This window comes from Danio rerio, chromosome 22, assembly GCF_052040795.2.
Source record: "Danio rerio strain M-AB ecotype USA chromosome 22, GRCz13ab, whole genome shotgun sequence".
In the NCBI taxonomy this organism is placed as follows: Eukaryota; Metazoa; Chordata; class Actinopteri; order Cypriniformes; family Danionidae; genus Danio; species Danio rerio.
Window position 1 is genome coordinate 41,398,438 of NC_141042.1, and position 25,037 is coordinate 41,423,474.

A 25,037-nucleotide genomic window follows, 5' to 3' on the forward strand; every position below is an offset into this window, starting at 1 on the left:
CGTTTAATCAGCCTACACTACTGATGCGTGTGGTGTTATAATAATAGGTAAAGCTTAGGGAACAGGAGAGCAATGTAGCGGAGGGATACGGGAACGCACAGCGGCGCAGCTGCGCAGAGACGCTGCACATAGACAATATACGCTCCAGTGTTGACATATTTAATTTCAGCTCTAAATATTCTCTTGTGTCTCGATTATGCCGGGAATGATGGACAAGGGCTCGGAATACCTGGGGAAAGGTCGCTCAAATGGGACGAAAAGCCCGTCTAACGCCTCGAACGGACATTTTTCGGACGAAAGCGGCAGCGACGACGAGCACGGTATAGCCTCGAACAGCCCTGCGGAGCTTGTTTATGCTTTTAATTGAAACACGGAAGGTAAACATTTTCGAAATTTAACGAGGATATTCTTGTTTTTTAAGATGTAGGCATGCGTGTGGGATCGGATTATCAAGCCAACATTCCTGAATTTGATCCAGGTAAGAAAAAGCACCGCATTCCGCCTTTAAGAACCTGACTGACTGACGGTGGTAGCCTCGGCTCATTGATCGCCGCTAATCATTTCTATTATTATGACTATTTTGAAGTCGCTTTTAACGAAAGTTGATAATCGAAAAGTCAATAATTATTTTAAATTCAGGCTATATTGTCGATGTATGATTATGCATTTATGAATAGCTTTTGTTAAAAATGTTAGCTTCCGTGCCTAGCCGCTCGACAGCTAATTTACCCCGCAACTTTGACGTACGAATAAATATCGCGTTTTTACCCTGGCATGGACAAATCGCTTAGCTGATTAGAAAAAAAATTAGATATTTAGAAAGCGTAATATAATTGAGTTGTTGAAACTCCAGTGTTGTTCGCCATTCACTACTAATTTTTTACTACGTTTTCACTTTTTTCCCCCATACGTTGTCAGTTTTAACTGAGATTTTACACTGAATTTGATTTAATACTTAAGTACTTAATGTTCCATTCATTACTTAATACGTAATAATATTAGTAGTTAAATAACTCATATCTGCGTCACGGTGTTGACAGATCTAGACATTAGCATTGAATGAAATGTTTATTGACGTCTACTTTTGCTCAAATGTTTTATTGTAATAGTTCAAGTTCAAAACCTAATAATTGTAGATTTCTTAATCTATTGTGTTTTAAAAGTAAATACATAAACACTCACCGGCCACTTTATTAGGTACACCTTACTGGTGCCGTGTTGTTCCCTCTTTTGCCTCTAGAGCTGCCTTAATTCTTCGTGGCATAGATTCAACCAGATACTGGAAATATTCCTCAGAGATTTTGACATATTGACATGATAGCATCACACAGTTGCTGCAGATTTGTCGGCTGCACATCCATGATGCCAATCTCCTGTTCCACCACATCCCAAAGCTGCTCTATTGCATTGAGCTCTGGTGACTGTGGAGGCCGTTTGAGTACAGTGAACTCATCGTCATGTTCAAGAAACCAGTCTGAGATGATTGAGCTTTATGACATGCTGCGTTATCCTGCGGGAGGATGACATCAGGAGATGGAGACAAGGCAGGATGATCCATGCTTTCATGTTGTTGAGGCCAAATTGTGAGCCGAGCCTCCGAAAGTGTCAGCAGAAATGGAGACTCATCAGAGCAGCAACGTTTCTCCAATCTTCTATTGTCCAGTTTTGGTGAGTCTGTGTGAATTGTAGCCTCAGTTTCCTGTTCTTAGCTGACAGGAGCGGCACCCGGTGTGCTCTTCTGCTGCTGTAGCCCATCCGCCTCAAGGTTGGACGTGTTGTGTGTTCAGAGATGCTCTTCTGCAGAGCTCGGTTGTAACGAGTGCTTATTTGAGTTACTGTTGCCTTTCTATTAGCTGGAGCCAGTCTGGCCATTCTCCTCTGGCCTCATCAACAAGGCATTTGCGCCCACAGAACTGACGCTCACTGGATATTTCCTCTTTGTCGGAGCATTCTCTGTAAACCCTAGAGATGGTTGTGCGTGAAAATTTCAGTAGATCAGCAGTTTCTGAAATACTCAGAGCAGCCCGTCTGGCAGCAACAACCATGCCGTGTTCAAAGTCACTTAAATCCCCTTTCTTCCCCATTCTGATGCTCGTCTTGACCATGTCTACATGCCTAAATGCATTGAGCTGCTGCCATGTGATTGGCTGATTAGAAATTTGCGTTAACAAGCATTTGAACAGGTGTACCTAATAAAGTGGCCGGTGAGTGTATAACGTGTGTTATTGCATGTAAAGTTAACTTTTTTTGCATGGTAATCTTGTAGGATCCTCAAAATACAGTGATAAAGACAGCGGTGGCATGTTGGTTTGGTCTCCGCATCACACAATACTTGACTCTAAATGTAAGTATACACAACTTCTTCATGAATTAGTATTAGGGCTGCACAATTAGTCACATGATTATGGTGATAACTTGTTTATGCACTGTACATATCACAGACGTGAGTGATTAATTATTATATTTATGCATTGGTGGTTTATCTAAGTCTGATAAACCAATTATAAATAGCCCCGCCCTCAGGGAGCTTTCTGCTCTGCTATTAGCTGGTTTATTTAAAATAAACACTAATGGGTGGAGTTGTGACAAAAGAGGAAAATGACAACAGCCAATCAGAGTCCGAATATCTGCATATGAGGTTTTCACTCATTCATAGTGTTTTACAGACTCAATGTTTGCACCTCAACACAGTTTTTCCAGTTATTTAGATCTGAAAAATATTTTTTAGTTTTTTATTTTAATATGATTAAATAAATAAATTATTTTAAAAGCTAATAGCTTATTAAAATAGCATTTTTAATAGGGAAATGTTATATTTCAAGAACTCCAGATCGCCAGAGTTTTCAGTATCATGCAGCCCTATTTACTCTGTTTTTTTTAATGTGTAATGTGTATTTTTTTAAATATATTTTTTAAGCACATAATTTATTATATGCATCTCTATTAATGTTCCCTCCACAGTGGACGAGTACATTGCGATTGCGAAAGAAAAGCACGGGTACAATGTTGAGCAGGTGAGTTACAGCAGAGATCTCCCTGTCATACATTAATAGCTCTGTTTCATCCAAATGTGTGAATTAGATTACCATTAGAAACTAATATGACATAAATAATCTGTGAATGAAGCAGCATTTCCAGTCAATGATAACCTTTAGGACAAATATGAGTCAGAGAAATGTAGTTCAGTGCTCAAGACAGTTCTGCAGGAAATAATAATAATACTGGAGCACCGTGATGACAGTGGAGGCTTTTTACAATCAGCAAAACCAAAACAAAACAGGCGGGAAACATGTAAAGCTGCAAACTCTGCTTAATGCATCTCCACACATTTATATCTGATCGGCATCTGTCACAAACTAAATCACATCACATTACATGCTGGAGTTAATTCACTAACTGTGCATTCACATGAGGCTTCAGCGTCAACGCTTGACAGAGGGCGTGTCCGAAATTGGGGCTGGTACAAGCTGTGTCAGCCAATGAAATTAGTCTACAATCGGCTACTGTCTAAGCTGGGGTATTTGCATAGCGATCTGATTGGCTGATGCATCCTTTGGTGCTTGAAATGTTGAGAAATTCCCAACTTCTGCAGCAAGCAACGTCACTGAAGCAGTGCAGACGGATCCACAATTGAGTCCGGCAACGCCTGACGTCACCCATTCAAATTGAATTGGCAGGGTTAACGCGGACGCCCTGTGTGAAGGGGTCACAAATGCGCAATATATTGTTTCAGCATCGATATATCGCAATGTGTGAACGTGCAGTAGTCGCATCGCAGGATTAGCAATGTCAAGTTGGGATTGTAGTTGATCAAGGCCACAGGCTGGAGGTCAGAGTCCACATTAGCTGAAGCCTATCATCAAAGACTCTCTATCTTTGTGAATAAACTGCCGATTCGAGTTTAAAACTACTACATTATCTCCTGAAAAACTGTATTTTGTAACACAACAGGAGTATTTCTAAAACCGTGCTGTTTTTTTTCTCCGCCATTAGCTTTCGCTGGTTAGGCTGCAATGCATTCTGTGAGAGCTGTGCTTGCACTAGTCACCTCTCTGCATCCTTGGCCAAAGGGGCGGAGCAAACACACATCGGGGAGTTTTATCCATACTTGGCGAGATGTGAACTTTGAATTAAAACGGTACTTTGGTGACGGTTGATGACGTTTCACGAGGACACAAGAATGCATATCGAGAAACAACCCAGAGCTTATCATTATCAATATAAATGTTAGCACGATTCAATATCATATAGTTTATAGGCCCAGCACTAGTTTTTGTGCATTGTTTTTCTTAACGGATATACAGTTTATCCTGCTCAGTTGTGCAAATTTTTAAAGGGCACCTATGATGAAACCTTTCAAGCTGTTTGGACAAGCATATGTGTAGGTATCGTGTATAAGCTGTCATATTGGGGTGATGTAAACACACCCAGTCCTTTTTATTCCACTTTAACAGCATGAAAACGGTGCACCAATTGGAACAAATGCATCAAATACTCATTGGTAAAGTTCTTGCTGTAGTATTTCTCACAAACGCTATGTGTAGCGTATCTGCTTCCTTCATGTCTGTCTGTTGTCTGATGAAGCCGAGGGAGGAGATTAGGGCACTCAGAAAGGCACGTAGAAACGGTGGGCGGGGAGGACTAGCCTTAAAGGGCCATTAAACCCCCCCCCATGTTTCAGCAGGATGTTTTCACACCTCTAGTTTGGAAAAAGTCAGGAAAGTGGGTGTGTCTAGCTCTGTTTGGGTTGGGTGGGAGTGTCGGGGGATGGAAAATGGGCAGGGTTTGAATAAAAATAGGAGTTGCCATTTGTGCACGCGCTGAGGACCGAGGAAAAACAAACACACACGCAGAGGAGAGAGACGGTGTGTTTAATGACGGTGAAATGTTTGATACCGCATATCGTATAAGAGAAAAAAGCCTCTGCATTTCTCTGTAACTCAGATGGACTCAGTAGGTCAGAAAGCCGTGTGTGTGTTGACTATCCTGTTACAAAATGCGTCGAAAATTCAACACGACGGTCGGCAAAATTTTGCTTACAGTGTTCACGTGTTTACACACAGAGGGCAGCATTTACAGCGGATCTTTCAATATTGTAGTGATATCAACGTACTGTAAAATAAGTAACTTAGAAATCATTTTGACTAAGGTCTGTCTTTAAACACTGAAAGAGTACTGCTGCCAACTATAACTTTGCCATCTGAATGAACAAAGAAAGGGCGCTGATCACACACACTTACCGAATCTGTAGACAGGACAATCAGCACATACTGGAGCTGCATCTTTATTAAGAGGAGACGAGCAGCAAATCCACCATTGATCTCACCATTGATGAGAAAAGCTCTTGAGTAAAAAAATGCTCCAAACAAACGCATTTCTGTCACGCGTTGCGAGCACTGATCCACACAATTCCAGCAGGGCTTCTCATAGAGAAAGAATAAACAAAACCTTCACATTATGAAAGCAACAATGGCGACCCGTATCTCCAAACAATTCTTATTCTTTACCCACAACTTTTGCCAACACGACGTGTGTCGTCTCTCTGCCGTCTAAACACTGTTTCAGGTACAGTCTAAGAAAGCTAGCATGCATATTAATGAAGTTGCAGCGCATACATAATGGCGTCACCTGGTGCAATAATGTATAAAATATAAACTTATAAAAGGTCTAATAAATAATCTGATGGGTGTTTTGAGCTGAAACTTTACAGACACATTCTGGAGACGCAAAACACTTATATTAAATCTGAAAAAAGGGGTTGGCTAGTTGTCCTTTAAAATGCATGCGCATATGGCCGTTTCCAGCACCTTTTGTTTAATGTGATATTATAAATGTGCATATAAATAGGTTGGAGGTTAATGTATGGACGTCTCTGGTCTCCACAGGCTCTCGGCATGCTCTTCTGGCATAAACACAACATTGAGAAATCTCTTGCTGATCTCCCGAACTTCACGCCTTTCCCTGATGAATGGACGGTGGAGGACAAGGTGCTGTTTGAACAAGCCTTCAGCTTTCACGGGAAGAGTTTTCACAGGATCCAGCAGATGGTGAGTCAGTGGCTGAACAGCAAACTATAGACTTAACCAGTGTTGCCAGATATATCCGACTTTTTCCTGTCCAAAACCTGCACAAAAAACGCCCAATTTATTTAATTTAAATTTATTTAAATCAAAATTAACCTTTAATAGGGTGTCCACAAGTATTAAAAACAAGTATTAAAATTTGATAAATCGATTTATAAGAAAATGAAGGCCCTTAAAAGGTATTAAAAAGTCTTAATCGCATTTTTATGAGGTCTTAAATTTTGTTCAAGCGTTGTCCAAAGTATTGTCTCCAAAAAAACTCACAAATATATTTATTTTCCTCCTAATATTAACAACGGCGTGCTCGAGCCACGTGATTGGTTCAGACTGGAGCATCCGGCCAAGCTCCTCCCACCAGATGATGTCACTTGATGTGATGCTCTCCCCATGTGGCGAAACCACAGAGTGAAACCGACACAAACATGGGAAAATGTACGTTTAAGTACTCCTGGTTGGAGAAAGACGAGTTTAAACAGTGGCTGAAGTCTGTCACGAAACACAACCGTGTAATTTATTCTTTCAAGCTTTGTTTCTGCCGAGCTGATCTGAGTTCTGTTGCATGGTTGTGGTCCACTGATTTATGTAACTACAACTGTTTATTAACAACTGTTAAAGGTTTGATACTCATTAGAACTTAAAGTGGCGATGAGGTCTTAAAATATTCTGAGAAGGTCTTTAAAAACTCTTATGAAGGTATTGAAATTACCTTTAGGATGCCTGCATAAACACTGTTTAACCATACAGCAACCAACACCAGCAGGCACAGAACCACAACGTAACCGGATCACATCGAAACACTGCCCCAATCTCTCCCACACACTGCACTTAAAGTTGTGTAGGTTACACTACCTATTAGAGGATGTTTTACTTTTGAAATGGCGGATAAGTTCATCCCATTAGGCGTTTTTTAAAATTGTTTTGAACATAGTTGGGTGCTGCTTGTCAATCAAGCAAAGCTTCTATGTTTGTTCTTGCTGTCAATTGCGGGAAAAAATGATTGATAAAAGATACAATTGATAAAAATTTAAGGTATTTTTGTTTCTCTTGAATTTTTTTAATCTTTTATGTAATATTTTTACTAATTTTAAAGCATCATGAGTTATTTTGTTAGATTAGCTCCATATTCTGCCTCAGTGCTGATTAATCTAATTTAAAAGCACAAAAATAATATTGTAAAGCCTCCTATAGAAAATAGTCATCTAAATGAGCGATTTGTGAAGGGTAAACTATATATATATTTATCAGAGGTCGCGTTAGACTTTGTCATTGTCCGTCATTTTGACGGAGAGGGTTGATGAAATGAAAATTCCGTCATAACCTATTATTGACCGTCAGTTTATTTGCATATTTTCTAATCACTTTTTTCATTTATATTCTAATAATGAACTTGCATGACGAGCATATAGGCTAAATTATTTATTTATTTATTTGACAAATAAACAAAAACTCATATCTGCCTTACCTCATATCTTCCTCCTGCGTCCACCTGAACTGGGTGCTTGCCTGTGCGTAATCAAACGCACCAAGAGAGACTGCAGCTTCACCCCTCTGCATTCGTTAGTGCTCACAACGCACTCCAAACCACCTGACCTTCTTGCTGCCGCTTGGTTGACCCGGCCATAACAGCAGCTGTCGGCGACTGAGGATTTTTGTCTGTTTGTTCTTCATCGTCCACTGCATCACTTCCTCTTTTTTTTTCACCTTTATTATTAATATCACATCTATTTGGAAACTTCTCACACTCAGCTGCTGTGAGATTTTTGCAACTGTACGCAGCGGTGACAAAGAGGAGACAAAACAAGGGCAATCGCCATCAGCTGGACAGGAGTGGGAATTACAGTTAGCTACAAATAACAATAGATCACCCTCAGCATAATCTGTTAAAATGACGGATCACCTTCAGATTTTTCTGTCACTGCTGAAAAAAATCTGTCAGTGGCGGAAAATGTTTGGTTAACGTGACCTATATATATATGTATATATATTAGAGGTGTGAATCTACACTTGTCTCACGGTTAGGTTACGATTATCATGCCATCGATTCAGTTTAATTCAATATCTCGGTGCATTAATGATGCTTTCCATACATGATTAGATTTTTTCTTCACGACACAAGACATTTGTTTTTATTAAAATCTATAAATGTATTAATATTTATACACTCTTTGTAATAAAATTTAGTTCTTTAATACAGCTGTCAGATATATGAACTCTACCCTTAATTTGACCTGCTAAAAAAAACTCTCTTTCTGACTGTATAAAACAAAACTGCAACACATGCACAGAAGACAGCAGGAGCATTTGCAGCAAATACACTCATGTCACTATTCTCTGTTTGCTTTTTGAGCGCTGACAGGCGAGGTCTTACACCCCTATGATTGGTTATTGTTTTCACATGCTCAACAGAAAGGGCTGCGATCGGCTTTAGAAATGGAAGCGCTGTTCACCGATGGTGGGAAGAACAGCCGCGGTTACAGTCTGTATGCGCATAATACGCGATTATCACAGGTTTTCCGTAATAGACACAGTGGAGAAGACTCACACCTCAGGCATGCTCGTGTCTGGATCCACAAGTATCGCTTTAACAGCCAAGAGGAGAGGAAAAGTCACCTCACAAACAGGCCAGCGGGTCAAATGTCCAAAGGGAGAGAGGTAAAGATGGAGTTTTACAGCATTTCTCCATAGTAGTGTAATAGCGGCTCGTGTGCTGAGCCTTCTTCAGTGTCAATGAAAACTGTCCAGCAAACTCACAAGCAGTTGAACTGTGCATAGTTATCTACCTTTTAAGTAGTAGGAGCGTTTTATTTACTCCCCCTTGCCTCCTTCGCCATAGTATTCTACTGTGACATTGTGCATAGGAGATAAATGACATCACTACGTAATAACCACTTATGATCTATCTATTACTGAACCCATATCGAATTTTCTCCATCTGTATCGCGGTCCACTAAAGATTATTATTTTTTTTATTGGTCAATTGAATTTTTTTTTTTTTTTTTGTAGTTGCCGGACAAATCCATATCCAGTCTTGTAAAGTACTACTATTCATGGAAGAAAACACGCTCCAGGACCAGCCTGATGGACCGGCAAGCAAGAAAGCTGGCTAACCGCAACAATCAAGACGAAAGGTGCAGTTTTGACCATATTTGCGCTCTTGTTACAAGTACGTCTGTCACTGTAATCAGTATATGTGTTCACGGTGCAATACTAGGAGATGACCCTGATCATTATTTGGCTTTGCAATATATATTTACAAATTCACAAATAGCGTTAAAGCAATTTTGCAATGACATTTACATTCTACCTCACTCATGTCAAAGATTAGAATTGGACATTTACCTGGTGGGACATGTAATAGTATGTATAATAGGACATTGTGGCTCAGTGGTTGGTACTTTGCCTTCACAGCAAGACGATCACTGATTCAAGTCCTAACTGGGTCAGTTGGCATTTCTGTGTGGAGTTTGCATGTTCTCCCCATGTTGGCATGAGTTTCCTCCGGGTGCTCCGGTTTCCCCAACCGTCCAAACACATGTGCTATAGGGAAACTGATGAACTGATTTGGCCGTAATGTGTGTATGGGTGTTTTCCAGTGCTGGGTTGCGGCTGGAAGGGCATCCGCTGTTTAAAACATGCCAGAATAGTTGGTTCGTTCCTCTGTGGTGACCACAGAATAATAAAGGGTCTAAACCAAAGGAAAATGAAGAAATATTCATGGATTTTTGCTTGAATATGCTGTTATATAATTATTGTTTAATCAAATTAGCTCAAGATGACAATCATATCGCTTATTGCAACCATTTCTGTGACAATATAATCACACAGCAAAACTTCTTTATCATGACTGGTCTAATAACAAGTGCACTTAAAGGTTTATACAACAAGTTTTAGGAACAAGTAATAACTGGACTTCTAGTTGATGATTTGGTGTCAGAAGTGTCTAAGAAGAAGTGGCAGATCTCTCGCACGCCCCTATACTGAATGAACCCCAAACCATGACTTCTCCTTCACCAAACTTGACTGATTTCTATGTGAATCTTGCTCCATGCTGGTTCCAGTAGGTCTTCTGCAGTATTGGTGATGATTGGGATGCAGATCAACAGATGATCCATCAGAGAAATCCACCTTCTGACACTTTCACACGTGATCAACTAGAAGTCGAGTTACTATGTGTTGCTCTGTCCACCACAAGACTATTGTCAGGCAGTGTAGTGTTCCTGGTGCTCACTGTGTGTGTATTTCTGTGATATTAGTGAGGAGGAGATGGAAGAGGCTAACCCTGTGGAGGCCAACGACAGCGACTATGACCCAACAAAAGAGGCAAAGAAGGAGGTAAACGTGAGTTCATTACACACACATACATCCAGAGCTGTGTTGGGGAATGTGCCAAATTGCTAAATACATTTACATTTAGTCATTTAGCAGACGCTGTTATACAAAGCGACTTACAAATGAGGACAAGGAAGCAATTTACACAACTATAAGAGCAACAATGAATAAGTGCTGTAGGCAAGTTTCAGGTGTGTAAAGTGTAAGAAGCAAAACATTAGTAATTTATTTATTTATTTTTTTGTAGTACAGTTAGCGGTGGAGCCAAAGAGGCAACTACAGATTAGGAAGTGTAGTGGAGACTAAATAGTTGAGTTTTTAGTGGTTTCTTGAAGACAGCGAGTGACTCTGCCGTTCTGATGCAGTTAGGGAGTTCATTCCACCAACTGGGCAGATTGAATGCGAGAGTTCGGGAAAGTGATTTCTTCCCTCTTTGGGATGGAACCACGAGGTGACGTTCATTCACAGAACGCAAGTTTCTGGAGGGCACATACATCTGCAGAAGTGAGAGCAGATAAGAAGCAGCAGAGCCAGAAGTCGCTTTGTAGGCAAACATCAGAGCTTTGAATTTGATGCGAGCAGCAACTGGCAGCCCGTGCAAACGGATGAGCAGCGGAGTGACATGTGCTCTTTTAGGTTCATTAAAGACCACTCGTGCTGCTGCGTTCTGAAGCATCTGAAGAGGTTTGATAGAGTTAGCTGGAAGCCCGGCTAGTAGAGAGTTGCAATAGTCCAGTCTGGAGAGAACAAGAGCTTGAACAAGGAGTTGAGCTGCATGTTCAGATAGGAAGGGTCGGACCTTTCTGATGTGAATCTGCAAGATCGAGCAGTTCTAGAGATGTGGTCAGAGAAGTTTAGTTGGTCATCAATCGTTACTCCAAGGCTTTTCACCATTTTGGATGCAGTAATGGTTGCCCCATCCATCTGGATTGAAAAGTTATGATGTAGAGTCGGGTTGGCATATGTCGAATTGGACATGCAAGATCAACTCAGGCTTTTTTTCAGCTCAAAGCTGAAGACTCTACGCTGTGTTTGTGCTGCAGTATTGCTCTTACTGTAGAACACATTGTACTGGACTGACCTGTATTTAAAGGTCTTTTGAAGTGCTTTGATGTTTGACGTAATCTCAACCAAAGCATAAAGAGAGGGCGGGGCATAGAGTAGCTCCTCCCCTTTTTAAAAAAGCAGCCAAGTTTTTTTGTTTTATCACCTCTTTGCCAGTTGAGCTCAAGTGCGTCAAATAAACAGCCAATAAGAAAAAGGGGGCGGGGCATGTCAGACACTAGAGAGCATTTGATTGGTCAGAAGATTTGTTGAAAAGCTAAAACACTCCTTTCCTCTTCCCAACATGGAAAGCCAGATGATGATTATATGCAGTTATGGCTTTGCAAGCAAAAATGTCCTAATAATAGAGGTTAAAAACAACAGCATAATAAAAGCGGAGTCAATTTGAACAACGCACAAGGGTTAAATAAGAAGTGAAATATAAACACCAATGTTTTGGTTTATTCTTCCCCTCATAGACTCCAGCAGAACCGCAGACTCTGAGCTCTAAGATCGGGATGGGTCGACGGGATCACCAGACGCTGCAGCACCGGCATCACACGCAGCGCTCCAAGTGCCGTCCTCCTAAAGGCATGTACCTGACGCAGGAGGACGTGGTGGCCATATCCTGCAGCTCCAGCGCCGCCAACTCTGTGCTGCGGCAGCTCGACATGGAGCTGGTGTCCCTCAAACGACAGGTACCACAGGAGGGACTAGTCATTTTGCAGATGTTAAGTAGGGTTGTGACGATGTGGTAATTTCCCCACCGGTTAATCGACAACTGCGGTAATACCCGTATCACCATGGGGGTGGGGGTTTCCTCTTTTTTTTTTCTGCCTTTAAATAGCTTATAAATGCATGCGTATGATACTTTCACTTTCAGTTTTGCAGGAATTGCCAACACTCGCTGTGTAAGGGCGCTATACAGCACACAGTAGGGTTTGCTATTGTTTGGGGTTTTGTTACGGTGCTAAATCGATACTTTTAAAACGATACCGGTGCCTCAACTGATACTTTTGAGCCACAAAATTTAGGTGGATGAATTTAGAAAACTCTTTTATTTGACAAAATGTTTTAAACAATAATTTTAATAGAACAACATAATTTAAGTTTAAAGTAAACATCAATGCATATTTGATATATTTGAATTGCATTGCTGTATTTCCTTTGATCATTTGTTGGTTATGAATTTAAGATTTGCATTATGAAATGACATCATGCTAACCTGTGGAAAGGTTATATATAAATGTTAAAAGATTTCCTACCTGCATGTTTTTTTTTCAGGTTCAGAACGCCAAGCAGTTAAACAGTGGACTGAAGCAGAAGATTGAAGATGGGATTGATGAACTCAGACTGCCTGAGGTGACTTTACTTATTTTGTAAATGATGATTTTTTTGAGTTTTTCTATCTGATGTTTTTATTTTCTCGCGGATCATCTGTTCTGCAGATCTGGAGACTTTTGAAAACAATTCAGAGTCGGAGAGTTTACAATTGATTTTCCAAAAACAAAAATGAAACACTATAAAGAAATAAAAATATCTATATTTATTCACCAACTTTCTCATTTACTCACCTGAAAGTGATTCTAAACATTTTTTTTTTCTTTATTGAACTCAGAGGAAAATAAGTTGTGGAATAGTTGTAGATAGATATCCAAAATAAAGTCTGAATTCAGTCGGTGCTTTTGGACAAAACTTGTTTGTTTTTTGTCCTGCAAAGTGAATGACATTTATGCCAGCTCACACACACTGATGAAGGGGCTGTTCACACACAGATTTTCTGTTATCGTTTACTCTGCTTCATGTGGTTTTAAACCTTATTGAGTGTTTCTGTATTCTGTCAAACACAAAAGAAGATATTTTGGAGAATGTTAAAACCTAGTAACCATTGACTTCCATAGTAGGAATAACAAATAAAGAGTAAAAAGTAAAGTAAAAGTAAAGAGAAAAAAATGACCAATACTACAGATAGCCAATGATTATGGGTATTCTGTTGAACACAAAAGAGGATATTTTAAAGAATGTTGAAACCCAGTGACCATTCACGCGTTTGTGTTCAACAGAAGTACAAACTCATAAGTAAATAATGACGGAATATTCTGTGTTTGGGTGAACTGTCCCTTTGATTGTCTCGTTTTGGATACAGTGCACCCAAAAAGGGGCTGTTCACACACGAATTTTAAATTCTGTTATCGTTTACTCTGCTTCATGTGATTTTAAACCTTAATGAGTGTTTCTGTATTCTGCCAAAAACAAAAGAAGATATTTTGAAGAATGTTAAAACCTGGTAATCGTTGACTTCCATTGTAGAAATAACAAATAATATGAAAGTCGATGCTTACAGCTTTCCAACATTCTTCAACATATCTTCTTTTTTGTTCGACAGAGTAAACTCAGACAAGAGTATGAAACCACCAATACTACAGATAGTCAGTGGTTACAGGTATTTTTTAGAAAACAAAAGAAGATATTTTGAAGAATGTTGAAAACCGGTAACCGTTGACTCCCAAAGTAGGAATAACAAATACTGTGGATAGTCAGTGGTTACAGGGTTCCAACATTCTTCAAAATATCTTCTTTAGTGTTTGACAGAGTAAAGTAAAGAGTGAGTAAATAATGAAGTAAAGTAAAGAGTGAGTAAATAATGAACAGTACCTTGGATAGCCAATGGATACAGGTATTCTGTTGAGCACAAAATAGGATATTTTGAAGAATGTTGAAACCCAGTAACCATTTACTCTTTTGTGTTCAACAGAAGTACAAACTCGTAAATAGTAAATAATGACTGAATATTCAGTCTTTAGGTGAACTGTCCCTTTAATTGTCTCATTTTTGTCACAGTGCATCCTAAAAGGGGCTGTTCACACACAAATTTTGAACTTTGTTATCGTTTACTCTGCTTCATGTGATTTTAAACCTTATGAGTGTTTCTCTATTCTGCCAAAAACAAAAGAAGATATTTTGAAGAATGTTAAAACCTGGTAATCATTGACTTCCATAGTAGAAATAACAAATAATATGAAAGTCGATGCTTACAGCTTTCCAACATTCTTCAACATATCTTCTTTTGTGTTTGACAGAATAAACACAGATACTACAGATAGCCAATGGTTACAGGTATTTTGTAGAAAACACAAGAAGATATTTTGAAGAATGTTGAAAACCGGTAACCGTTGACTTCCAAAGTACAAATAACAAATACTTTGTGAAGTCAACGGTTACAGGGTTCCAACATTCTTCAAAATATCTTCTTTTGTGTTTGACAGAATAAACTCGAGTAAAGAGTAAGTAAATAATGAACACCTTGGAGAGCCAATGGATACAGGTATTCTGTTGAACACAAAAGAAGATATTTTGAAGAATGTTGAAACCCAGTAACCATTGACTTCCATAGTAGGAATAACAAATAATATGGAAGTCGATGCTTACAGCTTTCCAACATTCTTCAAAATATCTTCTTTTGTGTTCGACAGAATAAACACATACTAAAGATAGCCAATGGATACAGGTAATCTGTTGAACACAAAAGAGGATATTTTGAAGAATGTAAATAATGACCGAATATTCAGTTTTTGGGTGAACTGTCCCTTTAATTGTCTTGTTTTTGTTACAGTGCACCCAAAAAATTAATGCCCGCTGGACCACAGATGAGCAGCTGCTGGCAGTGCAGGGTAAATCAGCAGATCACTCCATCAATTAAGCAGTCAGTGATTAATGTCAATTCATTAACCAAACATCAAAACTGTCGCATTCAAACAGGAGTACGCAAATATGGGAAGGACTTCCAGGCCATTGCTGATGTGATCGGGAATAAAACCGTGGGACAGGTGAAGAATTTCTTTGTGAACTACCGGCGGCGGTTTAACCTGGACGAGGTGCTTCAGGAGTGGGAAGCGGAGCAGGGGACGCGGACACCTAATGGAGACGGAGCCAATTCAGGAGAGGATGGTAAAACCAGCAACGCCTCGTCAGGGAAGAGCACAGACGAGGAAGAGGAAGAGGTGAGGGTCACAAGCATATATGTATATATTCATTTAAATATTAAATGAAGGAGAATAATGCTGAAGCACTGTGATGACTTTACAATGTAAAGCTGGAAACGATAGGCCAGTCATGATAAGGACAATAGGGCTGCATTCCCACTGCAGATCTTGATGGTCAGTTCTGATTTTGTGGCTGTATCTGATATTTATTTATTTTTTTTGATGACCTGCTTACATCATCTTTAAAAAAAGTGACTCGTATCAGATCGTCTGCATTTACACAGCACAAGGCGCAATGACCAGGAAAAAAAAGAGCGGGCGCTGACTGACAGCTGATAATTGAAGAGTGCTCTTCTCTCTACTCCTGTATGTAATCTGTTCATAGCGTTTGACAAGCTGTTTCACTATCGTTTATGACTGACAGCTTCTCATTTGTTTATCTTCTTTTGATATATATAGGCGTTTTTAAACCTTTAGACATGTTAATGCAGGGTTCAACGCTAGGGATTTTTTCTGTTGGCCCAATCGGGCAAGTGGTTTAGATTTTTACTTGCCCTGCCAAAATTTTCTCTGGTCCCACCAAAAAAAGAAGTCAGCCATTTAGTTTTTCAGCATAACTTTTCTTTAAATACAACTGACAATTTAAAAAAGATTTAATTTAAATACAATACTGATCAGATCAAATAAAGTGAATTGTTTAATGTGTGGTTTAGTTGAAAACTACAACAATTTTATGTTTTTTGTTTGTTTAAAACCCACCAAAATGCCTAATTTTATAAACCGGCTCATTAAATCAGTCTGTAATACTGTCAATATTTTTAATTTGTCATTTTTTTGTAAACCTAGATTTAGGGTGCTTTCACATCTGTAGTGGGCTTCATTTGGTCCGCACCAAGCGCAATAAATGATACATTGTTGCATCTTCTGCCGTCTTTGGCAAGGCAAGGCAACAATGCAGTCATCTGACAAAATCCACATCTCTCATTGGCCAGATGTTGTTGAACATATTTCCTAAACTGCTTATTGATTGGTCAGAATTCACGTTTGGGGAAAATGCCAATGAACTCCCGCAGGTAAACAAAACTGGCAGACACAATGTCATTTTTACTCTGGAGGGACGACTGCGCTGACTGATTTAGACAAACTCTACATTTGGAGAATGAAGCGCGGCTGGAAAACAGTGTTTAATGCATCGCTCGTCACTTCAGCAGGAGGCGTGAATTTAGCTAAACAAGTTCATAAAGTTCTCAGAAAGTTTCTTATGATTATGACTTGCAAATTGTATATATATATATATCTAATGGCGTGATCTTTAAACCTGCGTCCAATCCCGGCTAACTTCCGGAAAGGTAGAGTAGCCAATAGCGTTAGAGATAACAAGTAAACCAAGTCCCGGCCCAGGACTGACAAAAATTCAAAATGTTTCACGCAAGCAGAGAGAAGAACCAGCGACCGAGCGGAGAGAACTGATCGCGCGCACGTGCTGTAGGCATGACCTCGCTCGCGAGAGCGTACATCCAATGATGATGTGCGCGCGCGGGACTTGTTTTCTCACGCTGGATCAGTTGAGCGCGCGCGTGAAGATCCCCTGTGTTCTTGCGAGCTGTAGTTTTCTCGCGTGTAGACCTGTAATCTGCTCACAGTTCACTTCTCCTCGCGCGCAAACATCACCGCTGCGCTCGATTAATATTGGCATTGATTTGCCGCAATATGTTTCCGGCTTCTCTGTTTTTTCACTCTCGCGTTTGTCAGTTTCTGACAGGATCGGGTTTTAAAAGCACGTCAATAATCAAGCGCATGTTATTATCATCAGCTCTAGAAGTTTGTTATTTCAGATATAGACGCGCGGCGAGCGCAAGCCAGAAAGCAAAACCGCTTGCGCTTCAGACTGGCTCGTACAAAACGAAGGGGCGCAGGGTAAATCTGCTCTACTCCATGGCTTTGTGGCTGTTCATCAAGATGACGACAAGGTTTGTTTGAGCGCGGGTCGACCATGGCTCGTTATTCTATGTATATATATTTACGCTGTAAAAGATCTCTCGCTGTGTATTTTAAACATGGCGGCTCTTTTGTTTTCAAATTTTCTTGTTGCGTAAGCTCGTGACGTATCTCGATAAACCAATAGCGCTCAGCTGCGCTTCTAGCTCCGCCTTTTGGTACCCTTTTTTGTGTTTGATACCCTTTCGAAAGGGTGCCGAGTAGTATCAGTAGTGGTAGTCATTGTTGTAGTAGTAGTCGTGGTTGTGGCTGTAGTAGCAAAAGTAGTAGTTGTAATACAAGTAACTTTCTGTAGTAATAGTTGGTGTAGTACTTGTCATTATTACTATCATACATTACTAAGCATTGTTGTTACTCCCTACCTCTGACTGGTTTCTTTCTATCTGTTTTACTTATATCTGTGATACTTGCTTCATTTATTGACTGTTATTGTTCCTTATGCATGTACTATGACCTGTCCACCAAGTTACCTTTACATGGACACACACACACACAGACCTAACAGTACCTGACTATATATATATATATATATATATATATATATATTTTTTGTTTTTGTTTTGTTTGTTTTTTTGTTGTTTTTGTTTTGTTTGTTTTTTTTTTGTTGTTTTTGTTTTGTTTGTTTTTGTTTTTTTTTTTTGTTTTTTTTTTTTTGTTTTTTTGTTGTTTTTGTTTTGTTTGTTTTTTTGTTGTTTTTGTTTTGTTTGTTTTTTTGTTGTTTTTGTTTTGTTTGTTTTTTTGTTGTTTTTGTTTTGTTTTGTTTTTTTTGTTTGTTTTGTTTGTTTTTTGTTGTGTTTGTTTTTTTGTTGTTGTTGTTTTGTTTGTTTTTTGTTTTTGTTTTGTTTGTTTTTTGTTTAGTTTTTTTGTTGTTTTTGTTTTGTTTGTTTTTTTGTTGTTGTTTTGTTTGTTTTTGTTTTGTTTGTTTTTTTTGTTGTTTTTGTTTTGTTTGTTTTTTTGTTGTTTTTGTTTTGTTTGTTTTTTGTTTTGTTTTGGTTTTTTGTTGTTTTTGTTTTGTTTGTTTTTTTGTTGTGTTTGTTTTTTTGTTGTTGTTGTTTTGTTTGTTTTTTGTTTTTGTTTTGTTTGTTTTTTTGTTTTTGTTTTGTTTGTTTTTTGTTTTTGTTTTGTTTGTTTGTTTTTTTTGTTTTTGTTTTGTTTGTTTTTTTGTTGTTGTTTTGTTTGTTTTTTGTTTTTGTTTTGTTTGTTTTTTTGTTGTTTTTGTTTTGTTTGTTTTTTTGTTGTTTTTGTTTTGTTTGTTTTTTGTTTTGTTTTGGTTTTTTGTTGATGTTTCTTTGTATTTGTATGATCCCAATTTATGTACCTTTTTGCATATTCTAATAAAAAAAAAAGAAAGGGTGTCGAAAAACTGGCACGGTATGGTTCGGTATGCCTTTTGACAGTGGAAACAGCCATAAAAGCGTACGGTAATGTACCACTCCATATGAGGTGCCGAACTCTGCTGGCATCAGTGCATGACAGAGGCAGAGTACGTTCACTCCGCTCCACACTCAGCTTAAGTTTTTTTAATAATCAAACATCTCTGCTTGCGCAACACAACAAAACTATTTTGAAATTTGCTGCCAACGGTTTTAGTAATCGATTTTAATCTAATTAAGTGACGTGTTGATGCAGCCCTAGTCAAGATTACTGATGTTTAAAGAAATCAGATCTTAAACCTCACTAGAAGTGCCTGTGCTGCTGACTGAATATTAAAGTCCTTCTGCGTGTTCCTCATCACCAAGATTTAAAATGATTAGTGATTTTCAAAAGTCTTTCCCGAACCCTGTTACTTCCTAAAAGCTGAACGGCACGTCTTCTTCTCTGTGTGTTAGGGTCAGGTGAGTCTGGCGTGTGGGCCGTCTCCTGTCGTCTCCTCTTCCTCCTCCTCGTGTCCTCCATCGTCCTCGTCGTCTCTCCAGCAGCCTCCGCCTCTGCTGCGCCCGTCTCTTCCGGCCACCCCGGCTCTGCATCGCCAGCCTCCACCTCTGCAGCAGCAGGCCCGCTTCCTGCAGCCCCGTCCCGCTCTGCACCAGCCCCCGCCGCTCATCCGACCCTCCAACCCCGTCCCACCGCGGCTAAACCCCCGCCCGGCCGCTCCACTGGCCCCCAGCACAGCGAACACCCCTGCAGCAGGACAGCAGCCGCCAGCTCTGCTGGGCATCCAGAGCGCAGAGACGCCCTCGTCCTCCCTGCACTGACACACCGCCGGAGGGTAACGCTGTACAGACCCCCAAAACTGAACCACACACACCTTTACACTGTACATATTAGTAGCGTGACTGTCTATTTATTTAAGCTGTGTGTGTGTGTGTGTGTGTGTGTGTGTGTGTGTGTGTGTGTGTGTGTGTGTGTGTGTGTGTGTGTGTTTAAAGGAGTTAATACTGTCAAACCTGAAATTATTAATATTCCTGACAGATTCTGACCTGATTGTGCTTTCATTCAGCCAGCAGGTTCTGTTTGGACCCTCTGAAAGATAGTTAGAGGACGTACAGGAGGCGTGTGTGTGTGTTTGTGTGTGTGCGTGTGCGTGTGCGTGTGCGCTTCAATTACCTGTCTTTGTGGAGCTTAAATATAATTGTGTGTGTGTGTGTGTGTGTGTGTGTGTGTGTGCGTGCGCGCGCGCATGTGTGTGTGTGTTTGTATGTTTTTATGCGTGCATGCATGCATGTTTGTATGTTTGTGTGTGTGTTTTTACGTTTGTATATATGCGTGTATGAATGTGTGTACATGTATGTGTGTGTGTGTTATGCGTGTGTGTGCGTGTCTGTGTGTTATGCGTGCATGTTTTTGTGTATATGTATGTATGTGCGTGCGTGTGTGTTTTTATGCGTGCATGTGTGTATGTATATGTATGTGCGTGTGTGTGTTTTGTGCGTGCGTGTGTGTATGTATGTATGTGTGTTTGTGTGTTTTTATGTGTGTATGTATGTTTGTATGCTTGCGTGTGTGTTTGTGTGTGTGTATATGTATGTTTTTATGCGTGTATGTATGTGTGTGTGTGTGTGTGTGTGTGTGTGTGTGTGTGTATGTATGCGCGTGTGTGTTTTTATGCGCGCGTGCGTGCGCGTGTTTACGTGTGTGTATATGTGCATAAGTGGGTGGGTTTGTGTGTGTGTGTGCGTGTGCGCGCGCACATGTTTTTACGTGTGTGTGTATGTAACTATGCATGTTAGTATTTTTATGCTTGCGTGTGTGTGTGTAAATGTATGTATGTGTGCATGTGTGTATAGTTTTATGTTTGCGTGCGTGCGTGTGTGTGTGTGTGTGTGTGTGTGTGTGTGTGTGTGTGTGTGTGTGTGTGTGTGTTTTTATGCATGCATATGTATGTGTGTGTGTTTCTTTTTTTGTGCGTGTGTGCATGTATGTATTTGTGTGTGTGTGTGTGTGTGTGTGTGTGTGTGTGTGTGTGTGTGTGTGTTTATGTGTTTGTTTGTGTTTGTTTTCTCTCAAAAGATATTAAGACCAATCTTCTGATGTAGGGGTGTCCAGTTTGGTGTCCTGCAGATTTTAGCTCCATCTTGCCTCAACACTCCTGCATGGATGTTTCTAGAAAGCCCAGTAAGAGCTTGATTAGCTAGCCCAGGTGTGTCTGATTGGGGTTGGAGCTAAACGTTGCAGGACACCGGCCCTCCAGGACCGAGTTTGGGCACCCCTGTTTTAGAGGCTTCACTGGTTTATTCCACAGTGGTACCTCTTGGCCATCGTCATGTTATCTTTTTGGTCTGTGCCATTTCTGGACATAAAATCCTGCTGGTTGAATAAAAGGAGTGTGTAATAATATTTCTCAGTGTTAATTCACACTTGCACAAGACCTTTAAGGCTGATTTTGCCAGGGGTGTGAATAATTTCAGCTTTGACTGTGCAGTTAAGCCAAACGTGAACGTTTCCTCAGTATTTACTCTCCCTCAAGAGGTCTTCAATGAGTTTCTTTCTTGTGTTGAACACAAAAGTAGATACTTTGAAGAATGGTGAAACTTGACTTCCATTGTAGGAAAATAAATACTGTTGAAGTCAATGGTTACAGGTTTCCAACATACTTCAAAACATCTATGTTAAACAGAAGCTATTAACCGTCTGAAACAGAGTAAAGTGAGAGTAAATAATGATCATTTTCATTTTTGCGTGAACTGACCCTTTAATTTTAGGGTTTGTAATCATGTTGTACTTGACAGGGTTTGTTCTGCATTAATGAAGGTTCAGTCTTTGTTTATTCAGTTTTGTGTTGTTGTTAGTGATGAACTAAAAGGAGAAATGTAAGTGTGATGCCACATGATGGCAGTGAATCGTCAGCATAGGCTGTGCCACTAATAGAGTTCAGTGATTTTGGGTTAAAATTAATGTATTTAAACTGTGTTGTGCATTTCAGAAACAATTAGAATATACAATGCATATTGTATGATGATGTTTGCATTTTTAAAATTTATTATTTTCCTCTATTTGTGGTCCAAAAACAAAAATTAACCATAAACATTTAAGTTTAAACATGTTTAAGCAGCATTTAGGGGTCAGTTCACACCAAAATTGTCAATATTTACCCATTCTTTACTTTGGTTTAAACCTTTATGGGTTTTTTCTGTAAAACACAAAAGAAGATATTTTAAAGAATGTTGGAAACCGTTTTTTGTAGGAAAAACCAATCCAGTGAAAGTCAATGGTTACCGGTTTTCAACATCTTTCAAAATCTCTTCCTGTGTGTTTAACAGAAGCAAATCATAAAAGTGTGTGACCACATGAGTAAATAGTGAGTATTTTAGTCATTTTAGGGTGAACTGTTACTTTTTTGCATTTTCTTTTCTCGATTTGTTGTCCAAAAACAAAATTGAACTGTAAACATTTAACTTCACATGTTTAAGCTGCATTTAAGGGTCAGTTCACACCAAATTGTAAATTGCATTATTTACTCACCCTTTACTTTGTTTTAAACCTTTGTGAAGTTCTTCTGTAAAACACAAAAAGAAGATATTTTGAAGAATGTTGAAAAATCGGTAACCATTGACTTCCATTGTAGGAAAAACCAATACTGTGGGAGTCAGTGGTTACCGGTTTTCAGCATTCATCAAAATCTTTTCTTTTTGTGCTCAATAGAAGAAAAACTCATGAAAGTGTGGCCACATGAGTAAATTGAGAGTATTTTTGTTATTTTAGGGTGAACTGTGCCTTTTTTGCCTTTTTAATACATTTTCTTTTCTCGATTTGTGATCCAAAAACAAAAAACGAACTATAAACATTTAACTTTAAACATGTTTAAGCTGCATTTAAGGGTCAGTTCACACCAAAATTATCATAATATATTTGTCCTTTACTTGTTTTAAACCTTTGAGTTTCTTTCTACTTTCACAAAAGAAGATAGTGAAGAAGAATGTTGGAAACTGGTAACCATTGGCTTCTGTTGTAGAAAAAGCAAATACTATGTAAGTAAATGGTTACCGGTTTTCAACATTCTTCAAAATCTCTTCGTTTGTGCTCAATAGAAGAAGAACCTTTGAAGATTTGTAATCACTTGGGTAAATAGTGAGTTTTTGTGTTATTTTAGGGTGAACTGTCCCTTTTTTTTTGCCTTTTTTAATAATTAGTTTTCTCGATTTGTAGTCCAAAAACAAAAATAAACCTTTAAACATTTAAGCTCAAACATGTTTAAGTTGCATTTAAGGGTCAATTCACAACAAAATGTAAACTGTCAATATTTACTCACCCTTTTCTATATTTATTCACCCCCTTTTTAATCATATTTGTGCTCCAGAAACAAAAATAAACTGCATTTAAGGGTCAGTTCACACCGACATTGTCATTATTAACCCATCCTTTATTTGTTTTAAACCTTTGAGTTTCTTTCTTCTGTAAAACACAAAAGAAGATACTCTAAAGAATGTTGGAAACCGGTAACCATCGCCTTCCATCATATGTAAAACAATACTGTGGAAGTCAATGGTTACCGATTTCCAACATTCTTCAACATTCGTTTTTTGTATGCTTAATAGAAGAAAATCATAAGAATTTGTAACCACATGAGTAAATATTGAGTATTTTTGTCATTTTAGGGTGAACTGTCCCTTGTTTGCCTTTTGTTATCTATTTGTAATCAGATTTGTAATCACTTGGGTAAATAGTGAGTTTTTGTGTTATTTTAGGGTGAACTGTCCCTTTTTTTTTGCCTTTTTTAATAATTAGTTTTCTCGATTTGTAGTCCAAAAACAAAAATAAACCTTTAAACATTTAAGCTCAAACATGTTTAAGTTGCATTTAAGGGTCAATTCACAACAAAATGTAAACTGTCAATATTTACTCACCCTTTTCTATATTTATTCACCCCCTTTTTAATCATATTTGTGCTCCAGAAACAAAAATAAACTGCATTTAAGGGTCAGTTCACACCGACATTGTCATTATTAACCCATCCTTTATTTGTTTTAAACCTTTGAGTTTCTTTCTTCTGTAAAACACAAAAGAAGATACTCTAAAGAATGTTGGAAACCGGTAACCATCGCCTTCCATCATATGTAAAACAATACTGTGGAAGTCAATGGTTACCGATTTCCAACATTCTTCAACATTCGTTTTTTGTATGCTTAATAGAAGAAAATCATAAGAATTTGTAACCACATGAGTAAATATTGAGTATTTTTGTCATTTTAGGGTGAACTGTCCCTTGTTTGCCTTTTGTTATCTATTTGTGGGGGTCATAACACAAAAATAAGCTGCATTTAAGGGTCAGTTCACACCAAATTGTAAATTGCAATATATTTACACACCCTTTACTTTGTTTTAAACCTTTATGAGTTTCTTTCTTCTGTAAAACGCAACAGGCGATAATTTAAAGAATGTTGGAAACCGGTAACCATTGACTTCCATTGTAGGAAAAGCAAATACTGTGGAAGTCGATGGTTACCGGTTTTCAACATTCTTCAAAATATCTTCTTTTGTGTTCAAATCATAAAGGTTTGCAAGCGCTTGGGTAAATAGTGAGTATTTGTGTCGTTTTAGGGTGCGCTATCCCTTTAAATACACCGGCGTGAGTGAACAATGACTGCCTTGTTGTTTTTGGTTAAACTCTTCCTGGAAGTCTTTACAATATTGTGTCCTGTCGCAGCACTTTGTTTTTCTAGTAATGCAAACCTATTTCACTTAAGTTTAGCGTGATTTCTGTGTTTGATTGTTTGTGTCAGGTTGTGTATTTGTTTTATATTTTAATATTCGGTGCTACAGAATGACTGAAAAATCCAAGTCCTCTTGCCGACAAAGTGCTCTTAACAGGAAAATAATATAATCCCGCTGATGAAAATTAATGTAATGATGTTTTGACTTTATTTCCACCTTTAATTTGTTTAAGTAGCATTTATTTCCAGTAGCTCTGTGTGTAAACCTGATTGAAATGCATAAAGGTGTCAATAATCCACAGTTTCCAACCGGATGTTAAGCTGTTGACTGGAGTCTTCAGTTTTCAGTGGTGTGTTGTTTGGTCATCAGAAGTTGCATGTAGGGTTATCCTATATTCTGCTTTAACTTTTATTCTGAGAAGAGGTTTACACGCACCACACCGCTCTGAAGATTACTGTATACATGTACTGAGCGTTAACAGAATAAACTAATGGACATTTCTGCCCTG

The 25,037-nt window shown here is 38.8% G+C and overlaps 2 protein-coding genes across 16 annotated transcripts in view; one reads left to right on the forward strand and one right to left on the reverse strand.

Moving 5' to 3' along the window:
- Nucleotides 1–25,037, reverse strand: part of mark1 (MAP/microtubule affinity-regulating kinase 1) — a 426,664-nt gene that overhangs the window by 259,622 nt on the left and 142,005 nt on the right. The window lies entirely within an intron of this gene.
- rcor3 (REST corepressor 3) lies at nt 98–25,037 on the forward strand. 14 transcript variants are annotated; one of them, XM_087303004.1, is made up of 14 exons: nt 98–320; nt 422–478; nt 2,267–2,344; nt 2,962–3,014; nt 5,886–6,047; nt 9,087–9,211; nt 10,337–10,421; nt 11,936–12,154; nt 12,741–12,818; nt 15,070–15,127; nt 15,216–15,457; nt 19,267–21,444; nt 23,952–24,193; nt 24,310–25,037. In XM_087303004.1, the coding sequence occupies exons 1-12, from the start codon at nt 197–199 to the stop codon at nt 19,630–19,632; spliced, it is 1,647 nt and encodes a 548-aa protein (XP_087159130.1). In that variant the 5' UTR covers nt 98–196; the 3' UTR covers nt 19,633–21,444; nt 23,952–24,193; nt 24,310–25,037.